Here is a 19,646-nt window from a genome sequence, read left to right on the forward strand (position 1 = left end):
TTGTAATGCTCTTATCGATTCTTCATATCTGTTACGGAGGCTGGGAGGCACGTCCTAAATTTGATATGCTTTTAATAGGGGCCAAGTTCTCCAAACAACACAGAGCCGATCAAAATGGAAAAACAACAGAAAAGATGACAGCAGCCAGAACAAAGCCTTTGTGGTTGAGCAATTAAATAAACTGAAGTATGTTACGTGTAGTTAGTCTGGCAGTTCTCTCGCACACTTTATACGTTGCTGTCTTTCTCCCAGCACTTTCTCCCTTTTTTTGATTTTGGGGCATTAAAAAAATGTTGGCCAGTGTTTGAGCACTAAAATCTGTGTTGGAGCAATCTCAAACCAGTGTTTTATTGCTAACAAATGCTGCCTTTGATACCGGCTACAATAGGTGATACTGCAGTGTTTGTTTGTGCTGGAGGTGAAAATGAGTTGCTAACATTTGGGAAAGAAAGGCTTTTTGAAATGCAACGCAGCAAAATACTGGCACTCTTTAATGTCGTGAAGGAGCAGGCAATGTTTTTCCACTCATTAGAGGGACTTTGAAGTGTGTGTCTGAAACCTAAGCACGGGAAATCTGACAGAGACAAGATTGTGGTGAACACTTTCTTCTCCAAGAATACCATGATTCAAGGTAACATATCCACATCCTATTAGTTTGTGGTAAACTTACCAATTGAATGCAGACAGACTGTGGCATTAGGCAGCACAGGATTTGATCATATTGCTCAAAGTATAAAATACTGTGAGTCTACATGGTGAGATAAATGCAGTTCTGTAAAATTTTATTCCTCCTTACCACTATGACCACAACAGCATTATTAAAAAATGAAATGGAAGACAAAAGCGGATTTAGTGTGAGAAGCTACATAAGTACTTGGCCGGGCTCAAGTCCTAAGGACTCCTGTGAGAGGTGGTGCAAAGTCTTGCCTCTTCACTGTCAGACCCCAGGGTGCTGTCTAAATTAACTGGGACGAGTGGATTGTTAGAGGGATGACCCTTTCCCTATTCACCCCCTTCTTCCTTCACACACACTCTTCATCACACATACACACCCTGAACATCAACCACTAAGCCTCAATAAATCTGATAAGCCGCCCCGGTGGCTTCTGTGTCCAATCCGCGCAGAGAACAACATGGCCGGTATCAGGCAGCTGCAAAGCCCTCGTCAAGCGGGACTGCAAAGTACTCTGCAGGGCCATGCTCGCACCCTTGAAAGCTGGCCTGTCTCTCAGCTCTCCTTTACCCCACCCCGGCTCCCATCCTCTACCCCAGTGCCTGGGTGATGTCATTATTGAAGTCTTTGGCGTGCTTTCCGAGGAGTAAGTTACCATTGACAGGTTCAGAGCCTAGCTGGCTCACCCATGAGGATTCATGACTTTGAAGCTATTGGCCTTAAGCTGCAAATTATTCTTTTCAGGCTCTCTCTGCTCTACCTTCAGCTTTAATCCACACCCTTCTTCCCCTCAGTACACTAGAGCTCCAGCAGGCAGCACCCACCAGCCTGCACACACACACACACACACACACGCACACACACACACGCGTATTATAGAAAGAGATGAAGAGATAGAGACAAGCCAAGACAGAGCGAGAACGAAAAGCAAACACATGCTCACTCACTTTTCCAGATATCTAGAAACACATAGTTTATTGAATAGCCTCATTGCCCCCCTCCCCTGTACAGTAAAGTTAATAACAGCAGCAGGGCAGAGCGGTACCAGGCTCCAGCAGCACCGGCAAAGATCCTCTCAGCCCCAGCTCATCCATTCCTCACTCCCTTCATCAGCACTTAGTGGACATCTGTGCAGTGCCAGCCCTCTCCATATGCCACGGCGGTCAGAAGACAAACGACCGTGTCAGTGCAGTGGCACGCCTGTATGTCTGATGCCACACAGGGCTACAGGGTAGGTGTGGTGAGGGACAGAGACTGTGAAAAAAAAGGCCAAGGCTGGTTAGGAACAGGCTGAGTGTGGACAGCTGCCAGCACGTAAAGAAAAACTGTAGACACGTGAAATACCAACCAAGACGTGGCTTATGTGGTTAAGAAGGCCTGCATGGAAAACAAAGAATACTTGAAGACTGGCAGCTTTAGAGGTTGTTTTACTAGTTATGGCCCATTTAATACACATATACATATTTTTGAAATCAATTTTCTACTTTCCAGGCAGCCACATTTGTTTATGCCCTTGTGTTTTGGGGGTAAATTTAACATACCACCTGTTTTTTCATGTACAACCTATCCACCCATTAATTCTGTGCATGGTAAGTGAGTAGAAGCCTTTTCAAGCAGGCAATAAGCAGCTTTGTTTCTACCACTGGATAACACTGGATTTCAAGTCATGATACATTTTTATACTGGGAGTTAAGAATCCTCAGATTGAGTATTTTTATTGCAAAACTTTTCACAAAGTTAGACACTAAGCAAAACAAGTCAAATTGAAATGTAACTTTTGAATGTACTCTGTTGAACACACTGGGGGCTAATAAAATAGTGAGACATTTTAACTTATACCAAAAATAGTTTGACATTTTTTGCTGAAAGTTCATGTTACTTATAAGTTGACAGAAGCAGTCAGACTATGCCATCACGAGCCAATGCACTTGTATGATTCAAGGAACAACTCGTTCATGTCCTGCAATTTTTCCTTAAGGTGTCCAAAGCCAAAAAGCTGATTTTCTCACAGCAAAATTAACATTTTTACATCTGGTTCAATGGCGTTTTGGGTCTGAATATCTAATTTTTCTGTCAGCACCTACCGTACAGGGGGTGAATTTTGAAGTTATTTACTAATCTTAAAAGTGATGCCCATATAAGGGCATGGCTGACTTGCCTGATAGGTGGGCAACTTGTGGCCGTCTGCAGAGAGGCTAGAGGCCACCTCTTTACCTCATCCAGACTCAAAACTAGGTTGAGCTCAGAATTCCCAGTGTGACTTCAGTCAACAATGGATTTCAAAACTCTGTTTCAGAAACAAATGGGTGACATCATAGAGACTACATCCAACCATTGTGTACTGCAAGATATTATAAGAAAACAATGATGCTCAGATTTCTTGTAAAGAGTAAAAAAAAAAAAAGGCTAACACTCAGGTTACAAAAATTTTCTTGTCATGTCCCTTGAAATAAAAAAATGTCTCAACAAGAACATTTTTCTTGCCCTATGGGTGGATTTTTTTTTACTCTTTACAAGAAATTCAAGTGTCATTTTTGTCTTTGAAACATATTACTATGAGACATTTTTCTGGACTTTGCCAGGAAAACATGGCTCATATTAACTTCATGAAGATTTTTTTTCATTAAAAACAAACACAAACATTTACTTGGACTTGTTAAGTTGTTGAGTTTTTGCAGTGAATAAGGTATAACTATTTAATAAATGCTCTTGTTTAATTTGTCAATCACACTTTTTATTGTATAATTTAAGGAACAACTTGTCAATGTCTTGCCGTTTGTCCTGTAGGTGCTACCCCTAGTTTCCTGAAATTACCAAAGTAATTCAGAATACCAACAGTTTTATTTTAAAAGAAGGAAAGAGACAAACTTAAATACACATTTTTGGGATACAGTGGAAAATTGTAAACTGTGCTGTTTTTTTGTTTTGTTTTTTGTTTTGTTTATTATCATTATTTCTTTTTTTTTTACCAAATTCTCCAAAAATAAATTACTTTAATGAAAACCAACAAGCCTGTCTGGAAAGAAGATAATCAATACCAAATTATATACTGCCGATGTAAAGCAATGAGCCCAACAGACACTGGCAAAACTGCTGGCATGTTCTTTAAGCATCAAAATGGCCTTGACAAAAATTTGGAGATTTAGACTTTCTGCAGCAAAGATGTAGAGCTGACAACACACAATTACTTTGTGGAGACTGTGGTATGCAACACACACTGGTCAGCATACTTTGATGATAAATCATCAAAATTGCCTGAATGATTTCATAGTGCAGGACTGATCCACATTCTTCCCACTGAAAAATGAGTTTGATGGAGTGAATGTGACTGAAAGGTGACTGCAATAATTCAGGCACACATAAGGTTAAACGTGTCATACTTGAAACCCCAGGCTCGAGTTTCAAATGTAACGCTATGACTCACGTATCACTCTCATGCTCATGCTCCAAAAACAAAAATCTGTGTCCAGCCCAGGCTGGGGAGAGAGGGACTGGTGTTGGGTAGCGGGGAGATGAGAGATGAGAGAAGGTGTGTGAAGAAAAGTAGGGGAGGAATAGCAGTATTCCCTGGGCAATGGGCTCTGGCGAAGGAACTGAGAGGTGTTTTGGCTTGTGTTGCATTCGGGGAGAGTGCAGCATCTCCCTGAAGGAGGCTATAAAAAGACAAAGGAGGCATGAGGCCATGTGGAGAGACTGTTGAAAGGGAGCAAACACCCACTTCATAATCCCACCACTGCCACCAGCGCCACTAGGGAAGAGAAAGGAACGCACCATCAGACTGAGATCACATAAACGCTGCCTTTAATTGCTATAACAATCACAGAAACAGACATATTAGTTATTTGATCAGTACTAGGTGAAGGTCACATTCAAGTTTCATTGGTCCAAGTGGATATGTAGTGTTGTAGCATGTATAAAACAAGGCAATACATCAGATACACAAGACTGACAGTCTAAACAAACATCGTGACATCCACCCATGCAAGGTGCTGATGGAGAGTTTTGGGCAAGCAGCCTTCAACAAATTTAGTCACATGTGCGCCTTGTTGGAACAGAGCAGCCATTAAAGCTATTTTCATATGAAACAGATGAAATTACAGATCAGTATCACAAAGGGGATCTGGAAATTCGACTGAACACAACGATATCAAGAGGAAACGAGGCTTGCACACACACACAGAACAAAAAAAGCCTCATATAGGCCTTAAGTCACAACTGACAGCTCGATAGACGTATACACAAACATAGGAAAACAAATGCACGGAGCACATGGTTTCACAGAGGGAGCGTTGAGCATGTTCTTTGCAAGATAGTTGAGAGATGAGGTAAAGTTGGCTGTCTTTAGTGAAAAAGTGGAGTGAAATCTAAGTCTGAATTCCTAACACAGGACAAATCAAAATCAGATAAATCCAAAGCCGGCCTCTGCTTTCGTTTTACTCCTGTCCTGGCCGGCGTGGCCAATGTGGTCGGTCAAAACATGGCAGACTGATTTGAGTGAAGGGGATGAGACGTGAAACAGAGAGGAGAAAAAAAGGACAAAAGAAAAAAAGAGGGAGAGGACATGCCACATCCAATTGTGAATATTTACGTGTAAAATGTGCTCTGCAGTTCTTTCCCTGAGCAGGTCCATGGGAATGCAATGCTCTGGCTCTCTGCCTGGGTAAATGTGTTCCCTATGTGTGGGCTCTCTATCCCTCTGTTGTCTTCACCAGATAGGGGAGCAACTGGGCAAGGTGCAGGAGAAAGGTGTCTCTGGTTAAAGAGCTCTTTTCTTCACTTACACATATGGTTGAAGAGTGGGAGAAAAAGAGAAAGAGAGGAAGAGATAGGGTGGGGAGAAACAGAAAGCCATGGCTCTGTGGTTGAACCTGAGTGTGGGAGGTCCAAACTCCCCCCATCCTCATACACACTCATATACACACTCACACATACACACCTTCACTACCACTGCTATTAAATACCTTTGGAACATCCCGACTGGCTTTTAAACAGAGCTGCAGAGGGTAACTGGTGGATATGGGGGAAACTAAGCATGCCCAGAAGGGGGGGATGTTGTGAATCGCTGGGTGTCCATGACCTGGCACTGCTCGAGCCCTCCAGCTCATTGTTCTGTGCCCAAGAAATCCTTTATAAGCCCATTAGAGTGTGAATTTTACCAATCAAATTGAAGTGTGTAGTACTAACAAATGCAAGCAGTGGATTTTATTGTTGTGTGAGCCCTGCTGGTGCGGGCCTTGTGGACTATACGGTCAAGCTGTTAGCCATTACATTGACAGCCATGCACACCTTTCTACATCTGGCCTTCTGCAGCTCAAACACACCAAGCCAATTACATTTTGTTGTTCCTTTTGACATATAATGTTTTTTGTAATCAGATAATTGCTCTACCCTTCAAACTTCCCCTGTTTCCTTTTTTTCCTCTCTGTGCATGTGCGCTGCGGCTAAAACACGGTGCCAGAAACTGCTTCATCAAAAGAAGAGGAAAAGGCCATTTTCTGTTTTTTTTACGTGTGCTCTTTTTAACAACATATTCTTGTGAAGTGGGTTCAAAACTTTACAAAGAACCCCCAAAAGGTGAACTAATGATAACAAATAATAATAATAATCATAATAACCACTGGAAAAACCCCAATGTGCACACAATTTCACTTTCACATGCAGGGGAGATTTCCTCGAACGAGTCCTCAATGACAAGAATCTGTCAGTTTCTCAATACTTGCATGTGAAAACGGCCACAAAGCATGCTGCATGTGTCAAGACTTTGATGAAGGGAGGAGATCTCCTGATTGAGTCATGTGGCTGCATATTATCCCTCAAATCAAGCAGCATGTGCTCTGCACTCACAGCTGCACTCCACACCACAGCTCTGCCATTTAGCCCCCAAAATACTGCACACCCTCTCATGGATATAAATATTATTGTTGGATAGTGTAAAACTAAAAATTAATCTGATGGTTGAGGTGAAGACATGATCTGTCTTCTGTAGCAGATTCCCTTCTTCTAAAATCCAAGTTCATGAAATGTTTTAAAATTTGCAGTGATTCAGCACAGGACTCTATATATACATCACAGAGTCCCCTCATTAGGAGCAGTTGCCATCTGCACATAGAGCTACCCATTGCCTGGGATAATTGTGTTGCTAATTGTCATGTGGTGTCTTCTGGTTGCCAAGAATAGATGCTGCCATGTGGCGCAGTGTCTTGGGGTTTGTTTCTGGCCTTGATAACTTGATAGGGAAGAAGAGAGGGCATTGGTCTCGCAGAATTGAATCAAACATTAAATAATGTTTGTGTTTTTGTCACAAATTCCTGTTTGTAAGGAGCCCCATCAGGGGTTTATCTTGGAGTGTTTTCTTCCTCACACACCCTACAGCTCTACCTCTCCCAGCACACTCCCTCCTATCCTTGTACACACACACACACACACACACACACACACACACACACACACACACACACACACACACACACACACACACACACACACACACACACACACACACACAGAAGAAACAGTGTCTACTTTATGCTCTACAGATGAAACGCATTAGCGAATGCATGGCAAGGGACACCGAGGGAGGGGGCAAAAAAAGCCCTCTCCAGTTCCAACGACATCAGCATTTTTTCGCAAATTTGCAATTAGTCCTAAGGGCCAGTGTAAATTAGGTCTCCTGACAAATGAGCTACCGGGACAGGACATGAAGTTTCAATAAATCTGAGAGGCTGCTCAGGGCACTGGTGTCCTCTTACTCTACAGCATCAAGAGGGAGTCCCAGCAGACAGCAGGGGAGAGATCCATGGAATAAGCCCAGGGAGCAGCACTCACCACAGGGATTCATTCGCCTGAGCTCCCTCCTCTACCCTCCCGAAAGCTCCACCAGGGAGAGCACTCTGAAAGTATTTCATGAAGGAGATGTGAGAAGGGGTTGAGTCTCAAAAGCTCTGATAAGGGGCCTGTAATGTGGGTAAACTAGCACCGGTGTCTGTGTCTGTGCTCATAACTTCATGGATGAGACCACTTTACGCTGAGACACTGAGAGTGAGAGTGCCGTGGTCCCATTCAGGGGAGTCTAGAGTTGCGTCTCATCACTGTTTAAACATATTAGAGCAGGGCCTGCGCTGTTGCTGATTTGATCTGCTGCCTCAGTGGAAAGAAGTAAAATATAAGGTTTTACTTTTTAAAGACTGTGCAATTCTCTCATCATGGTTATTGATGATGCATCAACTTACACAACTGGCCATCGCACAGGAGGGCTTCTGGACAAGTATGACAGTTAATGGAGTTAGCTGAGGAAGCCTGAGCTAGGATCAGGTTCAAATGGATTCCTAGTTACTGTCCATTTAATCCAATTGAACAAAATAACACACCACAATAAAGTGCTGCTTAAGGTAGAGAAATGCATTTAAAGGGGAGGAAAACTGATGACAAAGCGAGGGAATGTAGGATGGCACTGTGGATAACATTAAAGCCTCATTTGTCTGCATTACCTGCATAGAAGGGAGGTGAAACTTCTGTGAGAAGGTACAGTGATGGGAGAGAACAATAATGTGGTGGCAGGAGGGACTGCTTACTAGGTTACACGCAGATGTAGCCCAAGATTGAATTGCTAACAATTGGGATACTTGGAAAGTACAGGTTGAGACATCTGCCTCATGTTACAGCGCGATGCGAACAGTATCACATTATGTGACTGTGAACTGGCTATTTGATCAGCTTCATGGTGCTGGATTAGGAGCTGCACTACTTCAAGCTTTGGGACCAATGAAAAATAAGGATGGTTTTTCAATAGCAGCTTATCAAATTCACTCAATCGAATTCATTCAAAATAGTCTATTAACACTCAACAAAATTAGATAGTTATAAATTCAACCATCAAATTAATCAGTGACATCATCACTAGGGATAGGTAATGATTTTTTAAATATTCGAATGGTTGTTAACATAAGAAAAATTGAACAGTTCATATAAAGGTCGCTTTGTCCTGTCTGTGGCAGATGGCAGTTTTATGCAGGATACCAGAGCTGTTACGCGTCAATTTCACAAAAACCAGGTCAAGTGGGATAGGAAGTTGTGCAACCATCTATAATGCCCAATAACTTTGAAAACAAAACAAAACAAAATGTGTCCAAACCAGATTGTATTTAACTTGACCACGGCAATAAACTGACATAATGAATGGAGCCAGACCAGAAGTAAACAGGCTGGAGGGTTAACAGCCAAAACAAGAATGAGGAGATGTTAAAATATGGATTGGGAACCCCAGGAACTCCCTCGAAAAATGAACAAAAACAAGGTACGGTGTAAACTCTGCAAGATTAGTCTAGCATATCCCAAGTCGTCAACAATTGCACCGCCATATGAGAGCAAGGCATGCTGTGGAAAGTACGGCGCTGTCTGCAGATCAACATTCAATGGTTGGCTTCGTCACCCAAGAAGTAAATTTGATGATGGACGTGCAGAGCGTAACAGCCATCTCCCTCTTTGTCAAAGTGTTATGTTGGGGCAGGTATGTGTGTGGGCAGCGGCTTTGGGCTTGTCGGAATAATCTTCAAGTGTTAACGAGTGAATAGTGAATAGCTCTTTTGCTTGAAATGCCCATCCCAAATCATCACACAGTTAAGTTGCTGAATAGTGAGCCATCTCACATCCTTACTATCTTTGCTTTGAGCGGCCAACGTAAAACTGTAACTTGAAAGCAACAGGCAAACACAACATATCATTACAAATTACTGTGGGGTAAGAAATCTTACACTCTTGAAATCTTTGCTGTGTGTGGTACAAAAATAGTGACAGATCAACAAAACAGTGTGACATGACAGCACTAATGTTTTCAGTCCAGAAGCATTCTGAATAAACATTGTCACCCTCACCAATCAGCACCAGAGGCAACAGTGGGCTGACCCATAGACTGTATATAGAGTGAACAGTGTGGCTCCGCCAGTTATCATTGTACGGTTTTGAAGCCAAAATACCCCCGTCACAGGTGCAGCCATTGTAGCAGTTTGCAGCTAGAGTCTGCGCAGTAGAGACGATGATGGATTCTGGGAAAATCTGAGAGCAAAAATTAAAAAATACATTTTTTTCTTTCGAGAGTCTAATCACTTCTTGACTCTACCTCCGGACATATGTTACAATTCCCGGAAGAAATACACGAGAACGGCATCTGTCAATCATCGTTAAACACTGCTTAAAACCTCATTTTTAACCTCATATAACAAATAAAAACATAATTTTTAAGAAAAAAGAGGACTTGAATACAAGACAGCCAAATGATATCTTTAAATCACCACAACAATCAGACGTGAGAAACATTTCGGCGGGGTGTAATAATTTTTTAAAGTTTGACCACACCCTATCTGGAATGGCTGGAAACCCAGATTTTTTAACCTATACTGCAACCAGCCACCAGGGGGAGCAGTTTTTGTGGAGACCTCACTTTGAGCCGAGCAAGCGGACGTCCATTTTTTTTAGCCTATGGGTGGAACAAATTAATTATATTACTGGAAGGCTTGAAATGCTGGTCATACTTGAAAAGGCAGAATATGTAAGCACAGACATTAACCTTTAAATAGAACAGAGCTGGTGGTGCTCTGCTAAAGTTAGCCACACACAGCTAACCAATTTGACACGGTTTTGCTTTAGTATTTATTGTTTTCAATCTTTCTGGTTATCTTTTACCAATCTTTACACTCATCGGTAAGTCTGTATTCAAATTTTGATTTTAAGACCAGGAAATATAAATACAGACGATCCCTAAAAGCAACTACATAACATAATAAAACTACTTTTTTTTACTTCCATGAACAATTTTTAATGTCGTGGCATATTCAATTCATCTTCCTTTCATCTGGTAATTGATGACTGGGTAACTAATTCAGGAGCTGTAAAGCTTCTTGTTTTGTTTCTAATTCTTTGTAACCCCTTTTGCATGTCTTAGATTAATAAATGACCAACTTATGATCAACTTATGTGACAAGTTGCAGCGAGCTTAAACCGTAAATCATCTACTTCTGTGCCACTCAAGAATCTTGCACCAGTTTTGGAGATAGTCAATGTAAACCAGGCTTTTACTGAATTGACTGCCAACTACAGCCTGAAGTAAATGCTTTGTCTCTCTGTACTCTCTTCTTTTGTCTGAAACACAACAAAAAGTGCAACTTAACAGCTTTAGATTATGTCACATTGAGAGTAACAGCGGGACAGGTTTAGATCGGTATCTCAGTAAAGAGAGGCAACAAGGGGAGCAGGTAAAGGGAAGAGAGGAAACACAGGGACAAAATGTTGAATCAAAGATAAGTGTTTTCTTCCTCCCAGGAGAAAACTATCTGCAGCTCTGCACTTCTTGGCTGCTGCTGATCCGGTTGTGTTTTGCAGACACTATTGACACAAAGTAAAGCTGATAATTAAATTACATGTGTTGTGGCAGTCCTGAGATACTCAGAATCATTATCACATGTAGGGGGAGGAAGGAGGCAGTCATGGGAGACAGCCTGCACACTCAGATCAACTTTGAAGCTTTCTGTGATTCTGTCGTGGGCTACGTAATAAAGTTTAACAGCAAACAATCTGTTAATGATGTTGACGCAAAACAAAAAGGAAGCCAGGTATTCCAGTAAGCCTGGCCACTGATTTTCTGACATCCTCCCTGAACCTGGTCCCACATGTCACCTTCAGGAGGGAGAAATAAAAGAGAGAAGAGAAAACATCAAGAATTTTGCGGTTTGGCGTCTGCCCATCTATTATAACTATAAAGGCTTTCACACAATCCCTTTGATGCGCATCACTGATACGTGCTTCAGGGGCTTGTACTGCTTGCATGGGAACAGTCTATCTAAGTGACAGCTCCACCAGCTCTCTACAAACACGCACACGCCCCTGAACATGTGCATGCACACACATAAAGCAGCTGCTTTGAATCACTTAGTCTTGTTTGGTGTGAAGACAGAAAAAAATTTCAAGTAATACACGTCTCCAGTGGTTCCGTATGATGCCATGTCCCCTTAACTTAGAAAAGACATTTAAATGCAACTAACAGTCCATTTCTGCAGCACATTAACCTGCAGTTTAGAGATGAAATCTCTCTCCATCTCCCTCTTCGACTCCCAGCTCACCAGTCCAGTCCCTGTCCTAATTGAGTCAGCTCTCCTCTGTTGCTTAGACCTTATCGTATCACGCTTTCTAATTGACCTGCGCTGCTTCATAAGACAATGCGCCAGGAGCTTGACAAAAGTTATTAATTTTCACTTTGTCCAAGGCTCTGTCCCAATTAGGTCCCCTGGCTGGGGCCGACAGGGCGGCTAACGTGATTACAGGACAAGCTTATTAGTCTGTAGCAGGATCGAGGAGCAGGAGGAAGACCCTGAATGAGAACACAGAACAGAGCGGGCGATAACTAGAAGTCTGCAGCAGACTGAATTTGTTCTTCTAAGATTTAGGGCACAATTTTTTCACTGTTTCACAATAATAAGTTATATATCAATCAAAGGTAATAAACAAACTTGTCTTTTTTCAATTGATGTGTTTAATTTAATGCATGGTGCACTTACATTCCTTAGTGTACCCTGTCTTCGAGGTATAAGACTGTAATGGGGTCTAGGCAGTGGTCACAGTGAGTCTGGGGGTTGTTTAAGGAGAAACCATGCAAACCGGTGCTCAGTGAAACTTTACTAGATGCCAGGAGCAATGGCATCACTCCAGTCCTGACTTCCAGCCATGTCACTCGAAACTGGGAAGTGAGTGGACAGGCTAAAGGGAACCACTCTGCCCCAATTAAGAATAATTGCCTCGAGTCCATCACAGCTTGAACTGAAGCTCCCACTTTTGGTCTCCCCACTACCTCACACACACACAAGGCACCAGGTGAAAAGGAAGTTCTAAGTCTAACAGAAACCTGGAACAAAATGGTGGTCCTTGCTTTTTGGTGCTGACCTCCTTGATGCACTCCATCTTGTGTGGCATCTTGTTAAGCAATTCACCACAAGACAAAAGAAGATTTCAGCAAATTCTGTTTCCTCAAACCATCCAAAAAGTAGCTGATGCTTCTCCTAAAGAAAGTCACAACAGCAGCATGTATTTTGAGCCCTCTTTCATGTCTAGTTACAGCGCTGTCATGTTCAATCAAACACTGTTCAGAAGATTAAGATGGGAGAGATTGGAAGCCAGCTTGTTGAAAAGAGGGGAAAAAAGGAGTTATTCTTTAGATGGCGACTTCAATAGCCCTGAGTGCAAAATTACTACCGCACTACCAATGCCCGTGGGGGCCGTTTTAATGACAGCTCACAAAGATTGGCTTCACCCACCACGATTAAGGTTACCCTTCATGATCAGAGGCAGAGAAATACAAACAGTTAGTCCAGGAAAACAAGTGAGAGGTTTTGCACAAAGACACCTGCCCACTCAGCAGCTCCTTGTACAGTTTCAGCCATGGGGCCTCGCCTGTAGCTACCTGGCTAACAAGTCCAAAGTCCTGTAGATGATAGGAGAGTGACAGCAGCCTGGCAAGCTACTGCTCTCTGATAAATATTTCATCTAGGACCTTTGGCCCAAAGATGTATCATACTTGTCTTACTCTTAGATGACTTAGTGCTGAGACTACAGAACGAGGGACTTCAACACTATTTAAAATCTGTCTCTTGCAACTTTTTTTGACAACATGTCAAATGAAATGAAAACTGCTTTTGCTGCTGTAGTTCCTAGCTGTATCTCAAACCTCAAGGTCACAAGTTATTTTTACATCACAGTAAATAAAAAAGCATGTTTTAGGGGTAGTACCATAATTCTGGATTAAAATTTAACAGCTAAATAATAAAAATAAAAATAAAAAGTATGCTAAATGCTGAAGCTGTTAGGAAATTTTCACAGAGGGGACACTTCTCTGCAGATTCTGGGCCTAACTCTAAGGTGTCTGGCAAATTAACGTTGCATTCTATCCTTCGCTCATCCATCATCTGTGGTTTACTGGCAGAACTCTGGGGGTAAATATTTCTCTTATCAGATTTTCCTGGCAGGTGCGCCTGGCATATAGCACAATTTATCGTATCCCCTTACAGCACAACATAATGAGGCAAAATAAACAAGGCAAACCTTAAGTTGATTATTTTCATTTTGTGGAAATATGCATTTCTGAGGGTTTGAGAAAATGTCCTTTTCAGGGACCATGTGGTGAGAGCTGAGTCTCTGGTTAGTGTCCAGGCTGGGCTGGAATGAAATACGATTGAATGAGTGTGAAATCAAGAAAATGACACATGCATCACTCGGTGGTCTCTCATTGCATTTCACAGGACATGTCTTGGTGAAGTATCTGGCATTTCTTTTCCAAATGGCTTATTAAAATATTTACCCATGCTGCTCTGTCACTTGGAGAAAATGAGAAGACATGGATTCATAATCAATAAGCAGCAAAGGCAAAGTCCAATTATGTAAAAGTGTAAATTATAGATTTGGTATGATGCCAAGGACATGGACACTCTCTTGCTCTTTTGCTTGTACACACTCTTTTTCTCTCCCCTCTCTTTCTTACACATGCACACAGAACAAAATATGAAATTCTAATGTTTTGAGCCACAAGCTATTTCAAGTGCTGTGTGACTACATAGTGTACATGTGAGACCATATTCAAATTTGGACTCCTCGGCATCAGGGCGCACATTTTTTCTGAAGGTTTATGAAAAATGCATCTATTAATTCATTATTTCGATTGAACCTGTATTATAAAGCCCGACACGGAAACACAACAGTGATTCTGTCTGCCTCAAGTTTCTATTTCCATAATTTAATTGAGGTCACAAAGGCAGCTTTGAAGAAAGTCAAAAGTTATGGGGCACAAGCTTTGCCACATGTTTGCATTGACCTTTAATTTTGTGAAATATGTGTTACACAATCCTCAGCTTCCGTGGGTCAACCCTAGTGATTATTCATAGCGAAAAAACTAGCAGCTGTTGACTCTGACAGCCACATTCCTCTCTAGCCTCCTGCGTTTCAATTTGTCTTACAGCAAAAAGCCCTTCCGTTTTTAAATACCAAGCAGGGCTTTTTCCCACACAGGTCCTGCTGAGGTGAAGAATCCCACTCCTGCCACCACAACAGCAGATACGCCAGGGTCTTTCGAGAGGTTAAAACATTCTGCCGATGTTGGAGGAGGAGAGATAAAGAGTAGGGGGAGGGAGTAGAAGAGGGTCTCACTGACAGTCGGAAAACAGTCCCTCACAGCGTTCGCCCCAGCCTCTGCTGCAAAAACAACACTTGAATTCCTAACAGCGAGTGCCAGGTGGTCACAAGATGAATTCATCAGGGCAATGCATAACGCAAAAGGCAGAGATTATCACATTGCAGCAGCCCTAGGGCCATGGCAGCGCAGGCTGATTGGAGACATAGAAGGAGGCCCAGGAGAGGAGCTGGTCTTCCCTCTGGCCAGCGGAGAGGTGTCGGTCCACTCCTGGGAGACACGCAGGAGTAAGGGAGAGAGGAGGGAGGGGGTGGGTGGTTCAGAGTGATGGTTCACCTCGCTACAGGCAGCCCTCCCATTGGGGCAGGAGCAGGGTAGGAGAGGCCTGAAGGCCACACACACACACACACACACACACACACACACACACACACACACACACACACACGCACACACACAAACACACATTCTGCCTTTCAAAAGACACAAACACAACGATCTTTTCCAACCAGATCCTTGGCAACATTTTTTTCTTGTCATGGGACTTGCAGTCCCAACAAGATAAGGGTTAATATCAAACAAGAGTGCTTGTATGCTTTGCCACTGTAACCCTGCATTGTTGAATAGTTAAGTCTGAGTAGCTGCGCGGGTAACTTTGTGTCTATGTGTGAGGAAGTGTGTCTGAGTGTGTGCCTGTGTGTGTTTGCTTTTCAAAGGTGATGGAAATCAGGAATCATCTACGCTGTCCAACAATACAATCTAAAAACAGATACTACTGTCATTCAGGAGCTCATCAAAATGGCCATATGGGAAATATGCTAAACCTACGAGGCATAAACATTGAATACTTGTATAAACTATGTCAGAGTGAGGGTAAAATATTCGGTTGTCTGCAGGAAGGAAAAGCTCAGCGTGCAAAGAGTCAAACTGCTTCACACTTACACAAAGTGCTGCACATGACAGTTAGTAGTTAATGGTTGTATCTCCGTCATTTTGAATTATCATTACACCATTTGCAGCATGCCAGCTTAATATCTGTTTATTGGACTTGGATCAAAAGCAGACAGAAGTAACTGCAACAATTTCTCAACAGTTTTAAATACAAACTGGATTATGTTCAGTATTGGTGTTGTACGAGGTGGGCGTTGTGCTTCACCAGTAGATTGGATTTGATTATTTATTTTTTTTATACTTGACAGATTTCCCCTCCTAATGATATCTGTGAGAAATAATTGCAGACAAAAAAATGAAATTAACCTTTCACATGAAAAAAGTGGGATTAAAAAGACAGTTTTTGGAAGCTCCTGTATAAAACACTTTAACAGTAGGTTAGCTGTTCTTCTGATGTGCCTCTGGGCAAGATACTGACCCCAAAATTATTCCTTAAGGGGGGTGTGATGATAAAATATGTTCTTTCTTTTTGAGAATTAAGAGTCTATATGAATGTCAAAAATGTTTAAATGTTTGAAAACACCAAAATGACACAAAACACTGTCAGATGGACGGGTTAGATGAAGAGAGCATCATTTGTTAAACAGTTGCTGAGACTTTTAATTAAACTTATAAAGAAAAAAACATATAAATACATGAAAAATGCTCAGTGTTATGTAGGTGGGTTGTTATCAGGGGGTAAGTCTGCCATTAAGTGCACTTTGACACTGTCACGGTATCATAAGCACAAACATCTCATACTCCATCACAGTACATGCTGGATCAGATGTGCCTCTTAAAAGGCTTTCATTTTGTAGGAGCACAATACTACTTGGTTCGTTTATGTTGCACTCACCACCACTTTAAAAACTAAACTCATTTTATGATTTAAACTGCTGAAATATGGGACACTTCAAAACTCTAAACAGACTGTAAATTAAACATGACAACATTTCCCTTAACTCTGTGATTTCTTATTGGCCTCTGTTTTATTTCTCATTTACCTCAAACAGTCTGAGAATAAAACGGGCTCCTGGTTTTATGACGACCTCTCTTTCCTGCTTTGTTTGTTCTGACATAAAGATCATTTGAGTTTATCAGATCCTAGGACATGTAGGTATTGTGTAAATACATAATTGTAAACATGTCGTGTGAATCTTGACTTTGCAGTATTTGATATTTATGGAAAAGCTGTGAGATCCTTGTCTTTCGGGATGTAATATTTTTAAAAACCTGGTAATAAACAAAATAAAGCTGAAAGGAAAATAAAAAATTAACTAATATGACTGATCTTTCTCAAGAAGTAATCAAATCCACCCCTAATTTGTAGATTGTTGACATTTTTAGCAGCTTTGTTCACTTTTCCATCTGTGTTTTCCTCTCTTTTCTTATTCTAACATAAATTATTGACTGGCTAATTTGGTCTGCTGGCCCTGTGAGACACTGCAGCATCGGCATGACAGCTTTATCTATTAGACTGAGTCCAATGACAGCCTTGTTCCGGCTGTGTGTGCACTACGTGTGTCTATATGTGTGCATGTGTGTCGTATCTGTTCATGCATGTGTGTGTGCACGTGTGCGTGTGTGTGTCATGTGTCTGTGTTTCAAACGGGGAGGGGGTCAGGCTCATTCTCAGTTGCATTAGCACAGGAGCAGGACTGGGACACATCAACATCTTAATCAATATGCGAGAGTCAATTACTGAGGAAGCGCGTGCTTAAGCAAGATCTGATTATTGGGTTCATGTTCAGTCCACCAAATGGACCGAATCAATGCGATGTGATATGTGCTATACCCCTCTCCACACACACAGACACACACTCACACAATCATCCCTCCTCTGTTCATCTCCTGTCACCTCTCACACGTGGACTCACTCCACCCGCTGTCCCCCACCCGCTCGCATTCCTTGCGGACACTTGAGGAAAGGAAGGAAGGCTGATCAAAGTGACAAAGAGGAAGGATTTATGCTTTGGTGCGGCAGCTCACAGGACTGCACTGAACTTGTCCAGACAGCATGGGTGCATTGAGATGAAAAGACTGGAGGAGCTTCAAGCTCTTAACCAACCTTTAAATAAGTTATAATCAGGCATGATTTAAGAAACTGTAAGACAGTAAAAGAAAAGATCATCTAAATGTGCCTGATAAAGACTTGATGAAACAAAAAAAAACCTTATGATAGAATCTGAGCCTTGTGTTTTCCTTGTAAAGACACCGAAAACTTAACCAGTTTTTGTCCATAGTTTCAACTGTGGATTTGAACTTCTGTCTCTGAAGCCATCTGCTGATTCTTGTGAAGTAGAGCTGATTCTTTTACTTGTTATCATGTCATTTCAGCACTGATATCTTTCAGAGAGCACCACAACTCAACAAGCCAGAATCTGCAACGATTGAAACACTACAGCCTTTCACTTTTCTATTTTCAAAAGCTTTTTCTGTTAAAGATGCCTGCTGGTGTGCCCCCCTCCTCACTTTTAACATTTGGTTGTCATATTTGCTTTTATAAAGGAGTCTGTTTGGTGTGCGGCTCCTGTCTTTAGCCCGTCAACTTATCAAGATGGATCATACATTTCAACGGCCGCACTTCCTGGAAGAGAAGCCTTGCCACACCTCAGGCCTCACCTCGGCATCCCAGAAACCCCACCACACTGTCGGACCACTACTTTATTTACCTGACTGAAAAATCACACCTAGAGCACAGAGGACACAACAAAGGAAAGAGGGAGAAAAATAGGGCGATGGGAAGCTGGGTGGTAGGGAGAGGACCAACAAGGCAAGAAATCAATAGCCCACAGATTTTTAACTAAGGGTTTTTTTTCCTCTCACTCTCTGTCTTTTTTTATCTCGTAAGCTGCCAAACATCACCAGTGAAACTTGCACGAGGCAGTCGTTGCCAGAGGGTGAATCATAGCAATATTGATTTGATTATGTAAAAGCTCGGTGGAACCTCAAGCCAGATGCAGAAATAACTCCTCACCTAGGTCCTGCGGGAGAGTACACACACTGGTTTGGAGGAGAAAGAGAGACCGAGAGTGAGACAGAGAGAAGAGAATGAAAAAAGGAAAAAATATTGTTGCGAATAAAAGAATAATTACTTCCTGCAAAGATGAGATGAGTTTTTTTATTTTCAAGCTATCTCTTCCACCCATGCCCCCCTGCTCCCTTTCTCAATCCTTGCAGAGTGGTTATTAACACTGCTCTACTGTACTGAATTAGGAGCTGACAGTTATGAACTCTGCAGAAGGAGCGTGCTACCTTCCTTGATCAGACCTGTGTGTGATTGTGTGTGCTTGTTACCAGACAGCACCACAGCAGATAGAGAAGAAAGCAAGAGAAACGATAGAGCGTGCCTGAATTCTGATCTATGGCACCCTCTTCTGGATCCAGCATCTCTGTCTGCGCTCTGTTCCGAGAACACAACAAGACTTAATGATATGCTCTGCTTTTCTCATTCACTGTCAGACTCATACAAGTCAGTGTGTACTTAATTTCTGAAGATATATATTTAGCATTTTAAAAAGAGGTTGTAATTTTGGAATTGGATCAGCTATTTTAACAAAATGTGCAGTGTGATCCTGCAGGGGAGGAAGATAGTTCTGACAGTGATAATGTGTCTGCAGCCCAAAAAGTCGAGAGAAGAAGTAACATCTGTGGCATGTAGAATCCTCGCCTTAAGTTACAAATAGAGTCTTGAACAGCTACATAACATGAAAAAGTCTTATAAAGGATTTGACAACCAATCATTTTGATGGCATATGCAAAGCCAGCGCTCCTGGCTAGGCACTAATTGAGCCACCGTTTTTTATGGTGCATTATGGGGGCCACTGATTCAGGGGTCTGTCTTTGACTGCTTTAAATTATGATTCCACCTCAGTGAAT

The 19,646-nt window shown here is 42.0% G+C and overlaps 1 protein-coding gene across 1 annotated transcript in view; it reads right to left on the reverse strand.

The window, feature by feature from the left end:
• Window positions 1-1,782: 1,782 nt before the first annotated feature.
• LOC141800207 (uncharacterized) overlaps window positions 1,783-19,646 on the reverse strand; it is a 96,132-nt gene continuing 78,268 nt past the window's right edge. The window contains exon 5 of the mRNA XM_074682624.1: window positions 1,783-1,927. Coding sequence (XP_074538725.1) covers window positions 1,898-1,927 — 30 coding nt within the window. The 3' untranslated portion in view covers window positions 1,783-1,897. The remainder of the gene's footprint in view (window positions 1,928-19,646) is intronic.

The sequence above is a fragment of the Halichoeres trimaculatus genome, unplaced genomic scaffold (genome assembly GCF_033239565.1).
Source record: "Halichoeres trimaculatus isolate MK-OKI-2021-1 unplaced genomic scaffold, fHalTri1.1 fHalTri1_scaffold_2, whole genome shotgun sequence".
In the NCBI taxonomy this organism is placed as follows: Eukaryota; Metazoa; Chordata; class Actinopteri; order Labriformes; family Labridae; genus Halichoeres; species Halichoeres trimaculatus.